This window comes from Typopeltis vanoorti, chromosome 2, assembly GCF_054136105.1.
Source record: "Typopeltis vanoorti isolate ZY-2024b chromosome 2, IOZ_Tvanoo_1.0, whole genome shotgun sequence".
NCBI lineage: Eukaryota > Metazoa > Arthropoda > Arachnida > Uropygi > Thelyphonidae > Typopeltis > Typopeltis vanoorti.
Genome location: NC_143550.1, coordinates 98,824,454 through 98,845,904, shown reverse-complemented (window position 1 = coordinate 98,845,904; position 21,451 = coordinate 98,824,454). Strand labels below are relative to the sequence as shown.

The following is a 21,451-nucleotide window of genomic DNA, read 5'->3' as shown; positions in this document are numbered from 1 at the left end:
CTTGATTGGAAAGTCTTGCCATGATTTCAATTGAATATGAAATCGGTCAGAAATTAGACTACACTGGCCTTATTTGTGATTTTGCCAATATGAAAGCAAGAAAAATTTCGTTTTAAACAGTAGGTTTACATTTTAACAGTGAAGATGTAAATTAACTTATGTTAAGACATGATGCGTGTTCTAAAATCTAAAAAAAATATATATTTACCATGGTTATATGTTTGTGATTTAGCAGTTCTTCATTCTATATGGAGTGATGAGCATTACTTACATGTAAGTTAATAGTAATACATTATTTTCTTTCTTTCTTTTAACGGTGTTCGACAAGTGTACTCGTCATTTTTTAGAAATGACCACTTTTTGGATGATGACTAGGGATCCCAAACGTCCCGTAAAATACGGGATCGTCCGTTTTTTGCTGATGCGTCCCGTTTGATTCTGAAGAATGAAACGGGATGAATTCTTTCTTCAGAAAAGTATTGCAAGAGTGAGCAAGACTGATTGATTAATAAGAATATTGTCAGGTGAGAAGAGCATTACTGTATTAACAATCTATTTTGTATCTGTAATAGTAAGCAAAAAACCACTTAAAGGCAACTTAAAGTGACTTAATGAAAATATGCAGCCTAGCGATTGGATTTATTCTTTGTTTACTTATACTTAGTATAAGTAAACAAAGAATACTTAGTATAGGTAAGTGTACTTAGTGTGCATAGTAAACCTTACCACGCACATACTTGGAAAGTTAGAATCGTTTTCTAAGACTGGCATATGTGATGGCCGCACTACTAAACTTTCATCCTCAGTGTCCCGTATTTTTTTCCATTGTGTCTGGGATTCATAGTAATGACGAGCAGAACCGCATTTACCACAAGGTGCATTAGGCGCAAGTTGGGGCCACATTTTAAAACCTTACATTTGAAACAGACATTTGAAAATTCGCGAAAAACAAATTCTATATTCATATCAAAGTGAAAGAACATGAAGTTGTCTTGTTCCATTGCACTGATTTGAAGAATAAAATACAGCAAATTTACTATTAATAAATAGATTCATTGCAAAGGCTGATCTCTGGCTATTTCAAGGTTGATTATTTTCGCACATGTAAAATTTGTTTTTATTTTTGGGAAGAAACACAATAAATAAATTGTGCAGCAAAAAAAGGGTCAAATATCGTAGGACAGTAAAGGAAATTTCAAGCATCACATTACACTTAAAGACAAAGGTCGATCCACCAACAGTTAATCCGATAACGGCTCTAAAATCGCCTTTCAGGGATTACAGATGGAGGTTGGGGAATAATTGCATCATTAAAAGTAGTATGCCAATGAAGTTTTGATCCTCGAAAAATGCTAGGGCTGGCAACTTAAATTTCATCCACCTCGGCCGGTAGAGGGGTTAAGTGTCATTCGTATATACTCGTACAACTGATAGTTTAGTTACCGTTATTTGGTTAGTATTTGTAACACAGTGTATACCTAATTAAAACCTAATTATGGTAAAAGTAGTTGCCACAGTCGGTAATAATATTTCTTTCAATGAATATATTATTCTTATTTTACTGTTACTCATTTAATTTAACAAAACCAAGATACTACTGTTTCTATATTTGTATTTTTTAACTTTTAATAATTATTTATTTTATTTATATGTTTATTTTGGATTTAAGAAATATTTATTTTGCTTTTGATAGTACAATGCACATAATGATGCCAAGAAAGTTAGAATCTAAAGCTTATAAAAGAAAACCACCTAGAAAAAAGGATAAAGTCAAAAGGCAGCAATTTTGTCTGTCTTGCGTTTTCCTGAAAATTAAGGAAGTGAAGAATTTCATAGAACTGAAATTATTATTATTAAAAAATCAGCTAACGCGTTTTTATTCCCATATATAGGTAGTAGGCGAGGCCGTTTTAGCCCTATCTAACATTTGGAGAATCAGTGGGGGCAGCTCAATCTCCACTGGTAGCGAATCAGAGATAGCTGGCTTAAGGCTATCACTAATTAAGCGGAACGTAGTGAAAAGAGACGGCTCAATGTCGCCATCTGGTGGTCCCTAACACTCGAATGTAATGTCCGAAATTATGTGGGTTCTACAGTCGATTTCTTTGAATTTACGAAATGAAAACTGAAGTTTCTGGAAGGAAAAATCCGCTTGCCCGTGGATGAGCTCGACTAAATCGGGAGCTGGTCGAAAAAAAGGCTTAGAAAAATTTCGACTAGATTCGAAACCAAGAAGTCTTCCTTCATGTGGTCAAGCACCATAGTGTCCATACACCACATCCACTGAGCTACAAAAACATCAGGTAATGCTGTTTATTCCCGTTTATTCTCTCACCTACTCCCTATACGGTAATATAGGGAGTAGGTGAGGCGTTTTAGCCCTATCTAACTTTTGGAGACTGAGGGGGCAGTTCAATCTCCACTGGTAGCCAAACAGCGATAACTGGTCCAAGGCTATCGCTAATTAATTGGTATGCAGTGAAGAAGATGGCTAGCAAGCGCCGCCATCTCGTGCTCCCTAATCCTAACACAATATTTTTCATGATAGAAAACAGTGTGGGTTCGATGGCCGATTTTCCGGGAGAAAAAACCTGCTTGCCCGTGCCAGAGAGATCGACTAACTCGGGAACCGGTCGAACAAAGGTTTAGAAAAATTTCCTCTCGTCAGCGACTAGATTTGAGCCGCCAAGTCTTTTTTTCGTGCGTTAAAAAGAATAATAGCTACCATTAATTTACTACGTAATCTAGGGCTGGCATTTAGAAGCAATACAAGTTATATTTTTTCCTGATTCTTGCAGAAATTATTTATCGTGTTTATATTATTTAAGTGAATTTGATGATTTTTTAAAACATCACATGTATGCCAATTGTGGTTTTAAAAAAATCATCTAACGCCTTTTTATTCCCGTATATATAGGGAGTAGATGAGGCCGTTCTAAGCCCTATCTAACTTCTGGAGACTGAGTGGGCAGTTCAATCTCCACTGGTACCCAATCAGAGGTAGCTGACCCAAGGCTATCACTAATTATGAGGCATGCAGTGAAGAGTGATGGCTCAACAAGTGCCGCCATCTCATGGTCCCTGACCCTAACACTCGTATTTTTAATGTCTGAAATAATGTGGGTTCTACGGTCCATTTTCTTGAGTTTACGGGACGAAAAACCCTAGTTTCCGGGAGAAAAAAACCCACTTACTCGTGCCAGAGATCGACTCGACTCGTGGTTCTGGCAGATTAAATTATCTTTCTTACCATATTTGCGATGAATTTATAGCGTTAATAGCTAATAAAAGAACACAGATATTAATATCAGAAATTAAGGAAGCTGCTTATTTTGCAATAATGCTCGATTCAACGCCAGACGTTGCCCATTAATGACCAACTACCTATTATGTTTTGGTACGTTACCGCAAATTTTGACAATCGGGTTTATCAGTATTAAACACCATAATGCCTTATATTTAGAAAAGGTAGTATTAAAAAATTAGAATTATTTTTGGAGATAAAAATGTGCAGAGGGCAAAGCTATGATAATACTGTCAATATGAAAGGTGTCTGTACAGATTTACGAGCTAGGCTGAAAAACATAGTCCCTCTGCACATCATATACCATGCTCTAGTCATTCCTTAAAGTTAATTGGCAACTATGCCATGGAATCTTGTCTTGAAGCAGTGCAATTTTTTTGTTTTATTTAAAATGTATATAATTACTTTTCATCTTCAATAAGACATTACTCCAGAGTAATGGGATGAAAAATAAATAGAGAAAAAAAACAAACAAACAACAAAAAAAAAACTGGGTTATAGAGGGATGCAAGGAAATATTAATTTATATAAGTCATCCGTAAGGATATGTGCTTTGCGTTATGGTATAGTAAGGCATGGTATGGTATTGTAATAGAATAAATCTAAACCAGAGGGAATGCAATCCTGTGAACAAGCTGGATTTAGAAAAAATTACAATACTTTGGACCATATTCACACATTAAGACAGCTCATTGATAAATCGATTGAATACAATAAACCCTTATGTCTGGCCTATATAGACTAATGCAACATCTGTAATTAAATTATATAAATACAGTGAAAAGTTCCCAATACAAAAAAGGCATCCGGCAAGGCGACACCATATCTCCCAAATTATTTACAGCTGCACTAGGGGATACCTTTAGAAGCCTTGACTGGGACACAAAAGGAATAAACATAAATGGAGAAAGGCTGCATCATCTGAAATTTGTAGATGATATTGTCCTAATAGCAGATAATCTTGAAGATCTGGAAGAAAGGCTGAATCAGCTAAATGAAGCCTCCAAAGTAATTGGATTAAAAATAAATAGAGAAAAAACAAAAATAATGATGAATAAATACATAAACAATAGAACTGTCAAAGTTGAAGACCATGAAATAGAACGCTACTTCATATGTATATTTGAGCCAGTTTTTATCCTTTGAGGAGTGCCAAAGAAAAGAGATTGAATGAAGAATTCACCTTGGATGGATGGCTTATGGGAAAATGAGAGACATATTCAGAAGTGATTTCCCTATGAGTCTAAAAAGGAAAGCTTTCGACCAGTGCATACTTCCTGTCCTAACATATGGAGGAGAAACATGGACTTTAACAGAGGCCCTAAACAAAAAGCTGAGAACAACACAACATCGCATGGAAAGAAGTATGCTAAAAGTAACATTAAGAGATAGGAAGACAAATACCTAGATAAGATCTCGAACAGGTGTCATGGATATTGTAAAATACATTAAACAAGCTAAGCGGAGATGGGGTGGCCATATTGCCAGATGCAGTAACGGTAGATGGAATAGAAAAACAACAGAGTGGAGACCAATGGATGGAGAAAGACAAAGAGGAAGACCGAGAAGAAGGTGGAGGGATGAACTGGAGCAAATTGCAGGAGTAAGATGGATGGGAGAGGCAGAAAACTGAGTGATCTGGAAAACCATGGGTGACACCTTCGTCTAGCAGTGGACAGAACCAAAAGGTTGAAGAAGAAGAAGATAATTAGGCAATTAATGTGAAGTGATTAGCCTATATATACCTAGTAAAAGAAAATTCACAGTTTGTTTTCTTTGACAGAGATAAACTAAGAATTTAATTTCTTATGAAGTTTAAAACACACACACACAAACACACACACACACACACACACACACACACACACACACACACACACACACACACACACACACACACACACACACACACACACACACACACACACACACACACACACACACACACACACACACACAGAGAGAGAGAGGGAGAGAGGGGGGGGTGCCTGTTATCCAGAAACCTTCTTCTTATTTGAAGTTATGGAACATTCTAGGTTTGTTCATAACATAAAATCCATTATACAGATAGTAGGAAGAAGAATTTCATCGTAGCAGTTGAACACAGGTGGTAACACAATGTAAATTCAGTGACTTCTAAAGAGGTGTCATCATGGGATGTCATATTGTTGACATGTCCATACGTGCCATTTCCCCTCAACTGGGACAACCAAAATCAACGTTTGGCGATGTGACCAAGAAATGGAGACCTTTTGACATTTGTAGGGCAGGGAAACACCAAGGATGGCCGCCGAAATGACTGACAAGGACAGGATGGTCTTAAAAGGTAGCACTCAAAAACTAGCTACAACCGGCACAGACGATCCATGATGAGTTAGAGAGTGCCAGTAACATCATAGATAGTAGTAATATTATACATACGAAATTAATTCCATTTACGGGGTTTCCACAGAAGAGCAGTGGCACACAAACGGAACATCACAACAACGATGAAGACGACTCATCTGGCCTGGTGCAAAGAGCGTGTGAAGTGGACAACTGACCAGTAGAAAACAATGCTCTTGAGCAATGAATCAAGGTTCACCTCTTTCAGTCTCATGGCAGAGTCTGGTTGGGTAATGAGCCTGGCGAACGCTTGTTACGACAGTGAATATCAAACGACTGCCTATGCTGTGCAGAGTCCTGATCTCAACCCCAATCGCACACCTGTGGAATAAATTGGGGTGGAGATTGAGGTCCAGAACAACACATCCTCGACCTGTTGCGGACGTGTTGCTCTGGAACTCAGTGCTACTCTGATGGGGAATGGACAAACATTCCATTTGATGTCTGTCGCAGATTAGCGGAACGTCGCCCTCAAAGGGTTCAGGAGATGATCAGAGCCAAAGTTGAATATATCTGAAATTAAAATTGCCCTGCTGATATGAACTGTAAATTTTCAAACTGTCCAGACAATTATTGGTAGAGAGTGTAGAACAAAAATATTAAAGCAAAGGATATAGCCACAAGAAAGGACATACGAAGATATAAGTACATTAACTACTTTCATATCTCTGCTACTATCATTTTCTTTCTCGTGGCTATATCAGTAGAGTTGCTATAATATCATTTTTGTTCTAGGTGTTTATCAGAACTTTCCAGATTCTGCTCGCATGTGTGTGCAAGGCATATATATCCGTTCCCTTATGACTGGTTGAGCCCCCCCCAGGATGAAGGGCTTACAACAAATTAATCGGTCCATTCTTCTTCGAAAATGCGGCTGGTAAGGCAATAACAGTTAATGGTGCTCGCTATCGCGACATGATAATCCAGTTTTTTGTGCCTAAATTGCAAGATATGGATGTGGACGACATGTGGTTTCAGCAAGACGGTGCCACATGCCATACAGCCCGAGAAACAATTCAATTACTGCATGAGTCATTTCCTGGTCGTGTAATTTCCCGTTTTGGTGATCAGAATTGGCCGCCCAGATCATGTGACTTAACGCCGTTGGACTTTTTTCTTTGGGGTTTTTTGAAGTCTAGGGTTTATGCCAACAAGCCCACGACCACCCACGCATTGAATGAGGAAATTGAGCGCTGTATCAACGAAATTCAGCCACATTTATGCAAAACGGTCATGGAAAATTTAGACAAAAGAGTGCGTATGTGCCAGTAAAGCCGTGGAGGCCATTTACCCGATATGCTATTCCATGCATAACCCTATACTGTATACTTTATGAATCAATAAGAAATTCCAATTTTTAATTAAAAACCTGTGTTTTGTATCAAAATTACTTCTTGCGTGAATTTTGGGACACCCTGCACACACACACACACACACACACACACACACACACACACACACACACACACACACACACACACACACACACACACACACACACACACACACACACACACACACAGAGAGAGAGAGAGAGAGAGAGAAAATTTTGAAATTTTAAATTCGGTTTTTAATTGTTAGGCCGAGAACTTTTCAAACCACACTAGTATATATATTCGAATTTATAATTTCAAAATTATTTTTATTTTCAACATAATTTCCCTTAAGAAGACTAATACACTTATACCAGAGATGCTCCGTCGCCATTACCCTCCCTGTAGTGGTTCTCAGTAAGATCTGTAAAATACTCCTCTACAGCTGCAGTCACCTGTTGATTCGAAGAAAACCGAAAACCACTGACCAGCGAGAGGAAGAGTTGTTCTTTTAGGAAGAGATAGAAGTCACAGAGAGCCAAATCTGGGGAACAGAGCGGATGTTCCAACAATGCATAGTACAGTTTCCTTAATTTTCCCATTACCAAGACACCTTTGTGGCCTGGTGCACTGTCCTTATGGAAGATTATATTTTACGTCTGCAAACCGGATCTTTTCTCACGAATTTTTTCGTATAGTCTGGTTAAAAGATTGAAATAATATTCCCCGGTTATTGTTTTACCCTTTTCAAGATAATTAACACTGATGCCATAACCTTTCTTGAGGATGGAACCCACTTTGTCTTCTTTGGCACAGAACAACCGGTTTCTGTCCACTGTATTGATTGCTTTTGGATTCTGGTGTAATGGTGAATCCAAGTTTCATCATTGTAATAAATCGCTGCACAAAATCAGTTTTAGTCATGTTAAAACTCTCCAAGCACTGTTCAGATAGTTCCATGAGAGTGCGTTTTTGATGTGCTGTGAGCAAACGCGGCACCCATTCTTGCGCAAAGCGTTTTCATTTGCAATTCTTCATGCAAAATATATCCTACACATTCTTTTGAAAATGGCTATAGTGTCTCAGCAATATCACGCAACTTGACTCGCCGATCATCCAATTCCATATCATGCACTTGAGGAATGATTTCTGGTGTTGTTACGCTTGTTGGACATCCTTCACGTGGATCATGGATAATCTTCAAGGCTGGTACAGTTACGTTTAAACTCGGTAGCCCATTTCCTAATTGTTGAAAACGAAGGAGTAGAGTGCCCATAAACTTTTATGAGCTTCGAATGAATTTCTTTTGGCATTAAACCTTCTTTTACAAAAAATTTCATAATCGCACGATACTCAATTTTATCCATTTCAAGGATAAAATTCAGTATCTATTTTATCCTTAATATGGATACAAACAACACTTTTGCTTCAGACAGCTGAATAAAACAAATTACTTGATAGAATGACTTACAATTTCACATGGTACTTATGAAAGATGTACCAACTTCGGGACAAAAAATTGTGCCGATATTGTTGCCATCCATGGTCGAGGCCAAGCACGTTTCAGAACACCCTCGTGTGTGTGTATGTGTGTGTGTGTGTGTGTGTATTAGGATTACCAAGTAATTTTATAAGCTTGGTTATTTAACTCCTAATCCCAAGTAAGCAAACAGTTAAATTTTCGCCTGAAACGTAGTTCAAGTCTGAAGATGGTACAACACCAGGGCAACTCATTGTAAAGGTGGGTAAAGCTCTGATCACTATTCTTAGCATTTCCCATAATGTAAAGCACATCTCACTAGAAGATGTATACTGCAATACATTATGGGTGGGATCACTACCCAGACCGGTTTCAACCTTTTTTGAAGTCTCCTCAATGAGTAGCTAGACTCTAAATACCAAGGTTTCAGTAATACAGAGCCTTATCAACTTTACCTATACAAGTTGCTACAAGGTGTTTTTAAATTACTTGGTAACCCTAATATACAGTATCCCCAAGTTAAAAAATTAATTACGTCTATATCTCCTCCAGAGATTCTTATTAAAAATAAAAACACCTTGTAGCAACTTGTATAGGTAAAGTTCATAAGGCTCTGTATTACTAATACCTTGGTATTTAGGGTCTATCTACTCACTTAGGAGACCTCAAAAAAGGTTGAAACCTGTCTGGGTAGTGACCCCACCCATAATGTATTGCAGTATACATCTTCTAGTGAGATGTGCTTTATATTATGGGAAATACTAAGAATAGCGATCAGAGCTTTACCCACCTTTACAATGAGTTGCCTTGGTGTTGTACTATCTTCAGACTTTCAGGCGCAAACTTAACTGTTTGCTTACTTGGTATTAGGAGTTAAATAACCAAGCTTATAAAATTACTTGGTAACCCTAATATACAGTAACCCCAAGTTAAAAAATTAATTACATATATGTATATATCAAATCAAAATCAGCTAATGCCTTGTTATTCCCGTATACGGGAGTAGGCGAGGCCATTAGCCCTATATTTAGAAAGATCTTTAATGACTAAAAATCCGAAAATTAATTCAAAGCTTTAATGATAGAAAAACACTTCTAGTTTCGGTATTTTTACAGCCTTAATCAGGTATCTTTTTAGGAAGAGGAAACAATAATAAAAACTGAGAGGCCCAAATAAATTGCAGTACATGACTGAATTGTATTAGCATTCGAGTTGTTCTATTTTACGTGGCATTGTTTGTTGTATGCGTGGTAGCAGACTCTCGAGAATGCCAGTACTGAATTACAGCAGTATGGCTATCAGGGATGTTATAGCTTAAATTGTTGTTTAAATGTTCAGGATTAAGGACGCTCTCCCTGGATTCCACTATCTTTCTTTCAAATTCATCATGACAGCGGAAAATATTATCATATCTATCTCAGGAAATTGAGTGACCTTGAAAATCATCATGAGGATTGTTAGAGAAGAGAGTATGGCTGGATAAGGCACTGGCATGCGATCTTTTATAGGAGATGTCATGCTATCTTTTATAGGAGATGTCTCTTTTATGTTCTTCCATACGAAGTTCAATAGACGTATTAGTTTGACCATAATAAGGGACATTACAGTCACACCATAGTTTACATACGACAGGATATTTCAGATTGTGATGCTTAGGCTTAGGATGGCTTACAAGAGATCGGAGTTTTGGAAACGTACTGAATAACATCCTGACGTTGTATTTCTTAAGGACTTTAGCCAATTTTTGGGAGACCGAACTCATGTACGGGATTGAGATGCTATCTTTAAAATTGGTAGTTTCTGTATTGCGGTGCCTAGGAGGATCTATAAGAAATTTCTTAATGGTGTTTTTATAATATTCATTTTGTTCAAAGACATGTGAGAGGTGACCAATTTCTTTTTGAAGTTCACCTGGATCGTTTAAAAGAGAACGTGCTCTGTGTCCCAAGGTGGACATACTTCCGAGTTTTTGTTGTGGAAAATGATGAGAAAGATTGTGTAGATATGTATTAGTATGAGTTCGTTTTCTGTATATAGATATTCTAAATTTTCCAGTGCAGCGTGAGAGTTTTATATCCAGGAATGGTAGGGAGTTTTCATGTTCTAGTTCGGCTGTGAATTTTATATTTGGATGTTGGTTATTGAGATGATGAAGAAGATCCATTGGAGAGTTTTTGCTGTGACTCCATATGATAAAAATGTCATCTACATAACGCTTCCAAACTTTTGGTTTAAACGAAGAGGACTATATTGCTCTTGTTTGGAAGTCTTCAAGGTAAATATTCGCCAGAATAGGGGATAAAGGGTTCCCATCGCCAAGCTCTGGTTCTATTTATAGTTGGTGTCTTGATATCGGAAGTAGCTAGAATGAACCCAATGCTTTAATAACGCAAAAATTTTTTTGGATAATTTATCCTTTAGTAATATTAATACCTCTTCAGTTGGTACATTTGTAAATAATGAAATAATATCTAAACTGGCTATAATATCATTCCAATTGATAGATATATCTTTTATATATGTTAAAAAGTCTATGGTGTTGTTGATGAACGATGAAGACATATTAGAGAGAGACTTGTGGTATTTTGCAAGACGTTTCGATAGCTTGTAGGTTGAAGAGTCAATACCTTCCACAATTGGGCGAAAAGGAATGTTTTCTTTATATTTTTTCGGGACTCCATAAATACGTGGTATAATGGATGTAAGGAGCGTAATAGAAAGACGTACATTGCGAGGAAGTTCACTTGTATTCTGTAGTAAATTGTTAGTACGTATTTGTAGTTCACGTGTTGGATCTTCCTGTAATATTAAATATGTCATTTTCAAGTAGTTGGAGCATCTTACTGTGGTATTCTTCAGAATTGAGGACAAATGTGGCATTTCCTTTATCTGCAGGCAAAATTATTATATTTCTGTTCTTTTTAGATTTCTAATAGCTTGTCGTTCAGCTGAATAAATGTTGAAAACTTCGAAACAAGAGCTATATTATCCTCTTCGTTTAGACCAAAAGTTTGGAAGCGTTACGTAGATGACATTTTTATTATATGGAGTCACGGCAAAAACTCTCTCATGGATTTTCTTCATCATCTCAATAACCAACATCCATATATAAAATTCACAGCCGAACTAGAATATGAAAACTCCCTACCATTCCTGGATATAAAACTCTCACACTGCTCTGGAAAATTTAGAATCTCTATGTGCAGAAAACCAACGCATACTAATAGATATCTTCACAATCTTTCTCATTCATGCTTACTCAGTACTGGCGTTCTAGAGAGTCTGATACCATACATACAACAAACAATGGCACGGAAATAGAACAAGGTGAATGTTAATACGTTTTATATTTCAATTATGTACTGCGATTTATCTGGGCCTCTCAGTTTCCTCTTATTATTATTATTGTTTCCTCTTCATAAATATATACCTGATGAAGGCTGTAAAATGCGAAACTAGAAGTGTTTTTTATCATTAAAACTTTTAATTAATTCTCGGTTTTTTAGTCATTAAATATCTTTCTAAATGTATCAAAGTAACCGAGTCAGTGCTCATGAACACACACACACACACACACACACACACACACACACACACACACACACACACACACACACACACACACACACACACACACACACACACACCTGGTTGTCCGAGTGTTTAGCGTATTCGCTCTCCAGTTGAAATCCCGAGTTTGCATGGATGTTTGTGATTGTCTTCCACCTTCGTACATTCTTTCACCCAAGTATAGATACCCTCTTCCTATATGGATTGGGTCACCATGTGAGTAATATACCCAAACCTCTCCCAATGGGAGAGGCCTTTACCCTGCAGTGGGTATATATATTTTGTGGATATATTCAGGATGTGCTCAGGATATTGCTATTCCATGGGTCTGTGGTGCAGACCCATGGAATAGCAATATCACTGATGTTATATTTTTGCATTTATTTCTGTTAAACTCCTCTTAGTTTAGGCGTGATTCCTAAAATTAAACACCATATACTAATGCTTCGCGAAGAGAACTCATTTCGACGCTTAAGCTTTGTATACATATCCGTTAATAGTCCGAGTGTGAGCTTGTCGAAAGAGACTAGATAATGTTTCCTGACGTCATCACTGATGGGAATCGAATCCTTATGTTTCCGAATAAATGGCTGAGTGTATACTGACTGAGCTATGAAGGCTCACATATATATATATATATATATATATATATATATATATATATATATATATATATATATATATATATACTGTATATATATATATATATATATATATACTCACACACACAGACATAGTCACCAGATAGTTAAGTCCCCGCATCGAATTCTAATCAGCAAACTGCAGAATATAGCGGTGGTAATAGGGTTAGTGAGATGGATAGGAAGGCGACTGATAGAGATATCAGACATTAGTTTAATCAGGAGTAGAGTCCAATAGAAGGCCTGCGACTATTGGCAGGCCCCAGCGTTCTGTCCTTGGACCGGCTACTGTTTAATTTGTTCATTGACGATATAGAAAAGGATCTGAGGGAAACTGTTCAGTTTTCTGCTGATGATGCAAAGTTGGGTAGAGCAATAGTGAATACAAATGATGTCAAAATTTTGCAGGATGATTTGAATAGAATTTTAGTCTGGGCCAAATAGAACGGATATCAATTTACTGCTGTATTCCATTTAATGGAACTGTATTCCAGGAAATTGATGAAAACAGAGACTTGGGAGTGTTAGTGGATAGGGAGTTGCAATTTAGAAGGCACATAGTAAAAGTGGTTAAAGCAGGTCATCAGATTACTTGGTTACTGTAGAAAAGTTTGACGAGCAGAGACAAGCAGGTTATTGTTTCTCTTTATTGAGCCTTGATAAGATCTCATCTTGACTGCTGGGTACCAGGATTTCTTGGTGATGGGGAGGAGGTGGAGAGGATTCACAGGCGAGTGACCAAGATGGTAGCATGTCTATGGAATGAACGTTACAAGAACAGATTGAACATTTGTGTATTACAGAAAGTAGTTGATAGGGAAAAAAGGGTGGTATAATTGAGACATACACATTACTGAAGGATTTTAACATGAATAATTCAGAGGAAAGTTTTTGAGAACAGGTTTGGTGGTGGGAGAACTAGGGTCCAACCTTGGAGACTGAGTAAGAGTGTAGATATCAAGTTGTTTTAACTAGGTTTTTTGCTTCGAGAGTAGTGCATGAGTGGAATACGTTGACAGAGTCTGTTGTGGGTGCCATGACTGTGAATGTGTTCAATGCAAAGTATGATAGATACTTCACAAATTGGATAGATTTGACACGATGTTTAGAACCTCCCTCTTTGAATCTGAGGACTCCTTGGAGTTGCCCGTAATAATAATTTGAAGGCTTTCAATAACAAGTGGCAAGGCTATACCTTTGGAATATATTTAAATAATCATTAAAAATTACTTCAATATATTATTAGACACCTGCAGGGAGTCCAAAGAATCATTGAGGGAGGACACCTGCTCTACAACTCTGTCTCCACCATTCATCAACTGACCGCACCTACACCGTCTACCACTTCCACAGACAATCACAAACATCCATGCCCACGGCGGGATTTGAACCCGCAGCCTTTTGGCTGGAGAGCAGATACGCTAACCACTCGGCTAGCCAGGCTGGGAATATACTCAAATATACTTAATTAAAATAAGTTGAAATTTCAATATTCTATTAAAAGTGTGTTTGCTTGTTTTGGGTTTTAGTTGAATGTTTATAGCAAAATTATAATAAATATAAATAGTGTATATGTATTAAAGAATATTAATCTCTTAACACTTTAGTTTTAGATGGCGCTTTTACCTTAAATGCCCATTGAATTCATAGAGGTCAGTCGTCGTTACGAGTTCTGTACGGGCTGGAGTAGAAATTTGGCTTTATTTGTGGTGTTGGTAAATTAAAAGTTTGAAATGTTGTCAGTCGTTAATCGGGTCTTGCCATTCGTCCCACCGTGGTAAGTATTTATTTATTTTTGTTTTTAATTAAAGTAATTGGCATCTTTCTTGACTTTATCGCAAAGGTGTAGATAAATATTCGACTCTATATGCAAATAACATCATATACCAAGATTGTTTATATTATAAGAAATACTTAGATTTCATATTTATCTATTTATGTTGAACCGGTTTGAAGATTTGTATTTGGTAAAATATACGTCAAGTGGGGAACATGGTGATCGTAAGCAGACATTTAGTCTTAGTTTATAACTTTCCAACGAAACATTTCAGATGCTCTATTTGTTTTGATTTGAGGATATAATGAAACTAGTTGCTGTTTTCCAGATAATTCCAGATAATATTAATAACATAACTTTACTGATGGTTGGTAGGTGTAGCATTCTCCCCCCCCCCCCCCCCAACATTTACCTGCTCATAGGTGTACACGTGTTTTGAACGTGCACTGGAGAAGGATGTTATAAATTTTAATTTATCTCCCCAGCACCATCACACTATCATTACCTTGTCTCTCTTATGTTATATTAAATGTTAATTGCATTTCAGAGGTTTCTTTTAATTTTGTCATCATTACCAGAGACCTCAATGTCAGAGGCTATATATCACCAGCTTTCATACCTTTTGTTGGATTCATTTACACTACAACTTACAACCTCAAAAGGCAAACCATTCCAATCATGTACTGCCCGATGAGAGAAAAATCTAGCCAACACCCTTTTCTTGGCTACCACATAATGTCAAAATTATTTAGTCCACCAACCACTAAGTCATCTCCCACCACCTAAAATGCACTAAATATAATTCCTCACCCAATGAGTATTTTATGTTAATTGTGGGTATTCTTTAGCAAATTAGTCAGAGAATACACAATAATTGAAAAATCCAGATAAAGATAACTTTCATGACCTTCATCCTTTGTTGTATGGCATTACAACTCTTGATCAAGAGTGGGTCCATGAGTTATTCCATGGCAGAGGAGATAACCACTAGATTGTGGGCTGAATTATTTAGAGGACATACAGTACAAATTATACTTGGAAGGGTCACTAGTGTGGAAAAGGTCTGGAGTGTTATTGGAGTGGTTGGGATAATCTGGTATTATAGTAGCCATGTGAACAGTTTGTATAAGTTGAAAGTTTATTTTTCACTTGGTTAGACTATAATAAATTTAGTTTAATCCTTTATCCAAGTGTGAGCAAACAAAGTTTGCGCCTGAAAATATCTTCAGGACTGGGGTAAGGTAGTACAACACTGGGCAACTCATAGCAAAGGTGGACCAAGCTAACACCACTCCTATCTCAGTATCTCCCATAATACAAAACACATCTCCTTGCGGATATGTATAATGTTATGCATTAAGGGATGGGCCACTACCCAGACTAGTTTTGACCTTTATTGAGGTCTCTACAGTGAGAGCCAGGTCCAGAACTGGAGATACCAGGCAGAAGCAATGGCGAGGTCATCTTTACTCATAGGAAATAAACTTTCAACATCTTTCTCTAAATCCAGAGTAGTTTAATAAAAGGTGACATACCGTTTGGCAACTCCTATAGGTAAAGATGACCTCACCATTGCTTCTGCCTGGTATCTCCACTTCTGGACCTGGCTCTCACTGAAGAGACCTCAATAAAGGTCGAAACTAGTCTGGGTAGTGGCCCTTCCCTTAATGCCTAACATTATACATATCTGCAAGGAGATGTGTTTTGCATTATGGGAGATACTGAGATAGGAGTGATGGTAGTTTGGTCCACCTTTGCTACGAGTTGCGCGGTGCTGTACTACTTTACCCCAGTCCTGAAGATATTTTCAGGCACAAACTTTGTTTGCTCACACTTGGATAAAGGATTAAACTAAATTTATTATATTTTGTATAAGGTCATTAGTGTGGCAGATCGCTTAGCATCTCTGCCTGCTTGGTCTGTGCTATTAGAAGAGGAAAGCCAGTTGGTGTTGTGGACATTAAAATCTGCAATGAAGATAATTTTGCTGTTGGGAAAGTTGTGCTAGAGAAAATTATTTAGTTGATTAGAAAAAACTGAGCACTCCTTATGTAAGAGTTATGTGCTTAAGTCCCTCACTTCAGCTGCATACTCCTAGTCTGTTTCCTAGACTATTAACCAAATAGACACAGGCATCACTGGAGATGTTAAAATTAAAAAAAAAAAAAAACTATGAAAAAACAAAAACATTAAAAATACAACAAAAATGCAAAAAGAAAAGAAAAAAGTATATTCAAAAAAACTCGACATCAAAATTATTATCCAATAAAAAACACTTCTGCATCCATTTCACTGGTATCCATAGCATCAACAGAAATGTCATCATCATCATCAAATTCCTGCCATGTACCCTCAAGGGGTGTACAGGATATGACAGTACTACTTGAAAAAATTACATCATTACTAACTTCCTATCTACAATTTTCCTCCAAATCAGTCTGTTACTTGTCAAGACTCCAACATTATCAGATCTTATATTTCTATCGTCTAAGACACTTTGTACCGTATCAATCCACCTATATCTTGGTCTTCCTCTGGGTCGTTTTCCTGCCAACCTGGCAGAGAACACTTGTTTTGCTAATCTCTCTTCCCCAATTCTATTTAAGTGACCATACCACCTGAGATTAGCTCTGCTAACGCATTCCTGGATGCTGACAATGTCAAGTTCTTTCCTAATATCCTCATTTTTAATATGATATTGCCATTGATGCCATCTGTTCACGCCTCTAATCTTTCTCAGGACTCTCATATCTGCGGTCTCTAGTCTTTGGTCAAGTGTTTTACTTCTGACCCAGCTCTCAGATCCATAAGTTAAGACTGGTTTGAACACTGTCTTGTATACAGCTAATTTAGTGTTCCGACTAATTTCTCTCTTATTCCATATGAATTTATTCAATTGACTTCCCACCATACCAGCTTTGCTGATTCTATTGTCTATTTCTATATTTAATTTACCATCTTCAGTAAAAATCGTGCCTAAGTAGCTGAAATGTTTTACTTGTTCCACAGGTTCTCCATTCACAACACAGTTGACATTTTCAATGATTCTGCCTATTTTCATTGTCTTTGTCTTTTTATTGCTGACCTTTATACCATATGTATTACAACAGTTATTCAATTTAGTCAGAGAATCTTGCAGACTTGTAGCGGATTTATTTAGAAGTATAACATCATCTGCATAAAGCAAAGAGCTGACATTAACATCTCCAATTTTGATATCAGGTTTAATACCACTTTCCTTCATAATGTGATCCATATAGATAATGAATAACAGAGGGGATAATGTACATCCTTGTCTCACACCAGATTTAACATTAAACCATCTTCCTGTACTTCCTTCAATTCTAACTGCTGACTTACAACTCAAATAAAGACTAAGTATTGGTTGATATAATGCCCCATTGACACCATATAACTGCAGCGTATTGAATAGCTTCTCTCTTGGCACCTTCTCATATGCCTTTTCCAAATCGACAAAACTTAAATACAGATCTTTGTTATATTCCCATGCTTTCTTGACTATTTGTCGTAAAGTGAAGATCTGATCCTGACAGCCTCTATTTGGCCTGAATCCAGCTTCTTCACCAAGCTTTTCTTCCACAATTCTTCTCAACCGTTTCTCAAGTATACTTGCATAGATCTTGCCAGGAACACTCAGTAGGGAAATACCTCTGTAATTCTCACATTCAGTTTTATTTCCCTTTTTATGTATGGGTACTATGAGAGCTCTACTCCAATCACCTGTAATTCGTCCCTCTGTCCAGGCTTTCTGAACTATGCAGTGCAGCCACTGTAAGACTTTTATACCCATACTTCAGCATTTCTGGTCGAATATCATCTACTCCTGCTGCCTTTCCACATTTCAAGCCTTTGATGTCTTTTTCTACTTCAAGTATGGATATGTATTCCTGACTGCATGCCTGGTCAGTGTTTTTTATCACTGTGCTGTCATCACTGCTTGTTTCATTTAGCAGTTTTTCAAAGTAATTACTCCATACTTCAAGGATATCTTTTTCTCCAGTTTTCATGTCACCTTTATCATCTCTAACTCCTTTTACAGCACTCTTTCCTCCATTCCTAAGCTTCTTCAACAACCTCCAGAATATTTTGCCACCTTCTTGATATTTATTTTCTATATTCTTGCCAAAGTCCTCTCATGACTTTTGTTTAGCTAGTTTTACACACTGTTTAGCTTTCTTACATTTGTCTCTGTATTCTGTAAGAGTAAAAGCTGACTTATTTGCCAGGAACTTTTGATATGCTTTCTTCTTTTCCTTCACTGCCTCTTTAACTTCCTGTGTCCACCAGGGAGTTCTGATTTTTTTTATCCTTGCACACAAACTCACCACATGCCTCTCTGGCAGAATCAATCAATGTTTTCTTCAGAGTTTGCCACTGAATCTCCAAGGTTTGATTCCTGTTCTCAAACTCTTTCATTTTCTTTTCAATAATCTTTCTGTATTTTAGTCTACAGTTCACATCTGAGAGCTGCTCAACTTTTATTCGCTTTAAAACTTTCTTACATGTTATTCTTTTCAATATGAATATTGAAAAGAATAACATGTAGTCCTACAATAATTTAGTCCTGCTCAACACTAAAAAAAGTGATCACTTCCAATTTCAAATCCTCTGTACACTCTGGTGTCCTGCACCAGGGAGAAAACATCACTATCAACAATAACATAGTCAATGAGACTTTTCTTATTCCTAGCCTCTTCTCTCCATGTGAATTTGTGCACATTTTTATGTTGGAACATGGTGTTAGTAATAACCAGTCCATGTCCTGAGCAGAAATCCAACAGATATTTGCCATTATTATTAGCTTTGCTCTTTTCTCCAAATTTTCTCAAAATATTTTTATATGTCTCACAATCATTTCCTACTTTGCTATTTAGATCCCCAACAAGGACCAACTTTTCCTTTTTCATTGTGTCAGTTGCTTTTTCTAAAGCATCAAAAAATTCCTCCACTTCTACCTTAGTAGAACCTTCTGTGTGACCATAGGCACAAATAAGTCTCATTGTCCAGTTCCCCATTCTTATATTTGCCCACATTACTCTACTTGAGACTGACTGCCATTCAAGAAGATTAGCCTCATATTTTGTGTTGAATACTATGGCTACTCCTTCTTTTCCTTGATTGTCATTGCCTGAATATAACATTTTGTATTTATTGCTCGGAAAGATCTCACCAGTTTTGGTCTTTTTTTGTTTCAGTCACCCCTATTATGTCGATCTGGTACTTATCTAATTCCTCAGCTAGCTCCATTTCTTTGCCATTCAGGCTACTTACGTTGATAGTACCGATCTTTAACTCTGGTGATGTTGAGTTGGGGTTTGTTTTCAGATTTGTTCCAGTAGCTGACTTTTCGCTGTTCGCCCTGGTTCCCTGGTGAAAACAACTGGGGCCTTGTTTACCCATCCGGCATAAAAATGATGTCTTTAGAGTAAATTTATTATGCAATGTCTTCTTCAGATGATGCATTATGGCTTCTAAACAGTTAGGCAAGCCTTGTTTACATGCACTGAAGAATTTTTCTTCCTTGAAACTAACACTCTTAGTAATTCACTTTGGAGAAAAATAATGGGATACTCCAAGGCTCTGTACTTTTGTCCATGCTCTTCCTTCTGCATATTAATGATTTTCTTTTACTAATCTAAATTTCTATCTATAGTATTGCTGATGACAGTACACGCCATTCCTCTTCTTCATTCTAAAGACCTTGCTATGCTTGAATGATTAGTTTCATTCATTCTTAAACAACTTCCAGCTTTTTCTTGAACACAGATCTCTTTGCCATTCTTCATTGGGTAGAAATACCCTAATGAACTTCAGTGCTACCAAAAACACAGTCCTGTTTAATCTAATAAGAACGAGCTTACTTCACTCTCATTGACTTTTGATAATATCAAAATTTTCAAGTATCAAATAATATCAAAGGGAAATATGATCATACCTGAAAATTAAGATATTCAGGCATGATCATGTTTCCCTTTCTTGGACCGCCTTACATATTTAGTATTTTGTGGCAAAAACACATCACGTCACATCCATGGCCTTCTCATTTGAGACACTACCTCTCATCTGTAAGTCTCTAATGCTATGTAAATCCCAAGTCTGTCTAATCTTAGAATATTGTTTTTGCATTTAAGTTGGTGCATCGAAAACTATCCTAAGAATGTTGCTTGATGCTATCCAGAAGAAGGCAATCCACTTGGCTAACATCGTCTCACAAATTTCATCTAATCACTTTCTCCTACATTCTTTTCTACAGGTATTTTCATGAGTGATGCTCTACTGAACTGGCTACTGCTATTCCTGGAGTAACTGATGCTCTAGCAAAGCTGTGTATGGTTAACATCCATATACAGTTCAGCTTTAAACTTATTGAGCCAAGTTTTCGTTTGCCTTTCATTTCATGTACCGCTGTTGTTTGAAGCAGTCTTTCCCATATGATTTGCACAATGACTACGACTTCCAGCTGTTCAAGAAACAGATCAACAGGTTGATTTTTTCCTAATCACTTGTATCATACATGATACTTCATGTCATAGGATTTGTGATCTCTGCATAGTTAAAAAAAAGTTCTTTTTGTTTTGAAAATAAAATCCTTAATTTTGTTGGATTGCTGTATTTTTCTTAAACAGAGTTGATTGAAGAATAATCCAAGACAGAACTGTAGCATGCATCTCTTATGTTGAATCTTAAGATTGTTTATATGTTTATACAGTGATTTACTGTATAAACATAAACTTTCCCACGTCAACCCCCCCTTCCTCACCCCCCTCGTTATAAACAACCTTCAACAGGATCATGAAATTGGAAGACATCCTAGTATTCAAACAAGGTATGTACAAATTTTTCCACCTCTTTTATTCTGCTATAATTGCCTTCTATACTCACCCATAATGCTCTAAAATATATATACCCCTTTTTTTGAGTAATAATAGCCAATGTATTTAAAATAAGGGACACTCCTAA

General features: G+C 36.9%; 1 protein-coding gene across 1 annotated transcript in view; it reads left to right on the top strand.

Moving 5' to 3' along the window:
- The first annotated feature begins 14,334 nt into the window (after positions 1–14,334).
- ATPsyngamma (ATP synthase, gamma subunit) overlaps positions 14,335–21,451 on the top strand; it is a 79,965-nt gene continuing 72,848 nt past the window's right edge. Inside the window, exon 1 of the mRNA XM_090406986.1 lies at positions 14,335–14,470. Within this exon, the coding sequence (XP_090263112.1) occupies positions 14,427–14,470 (44 nt within the window). The 5' untranslated portion in view covers positions 14,335–14,426. The remainder of the gene's footprint in view (positions 14,471–21,451) is intronic.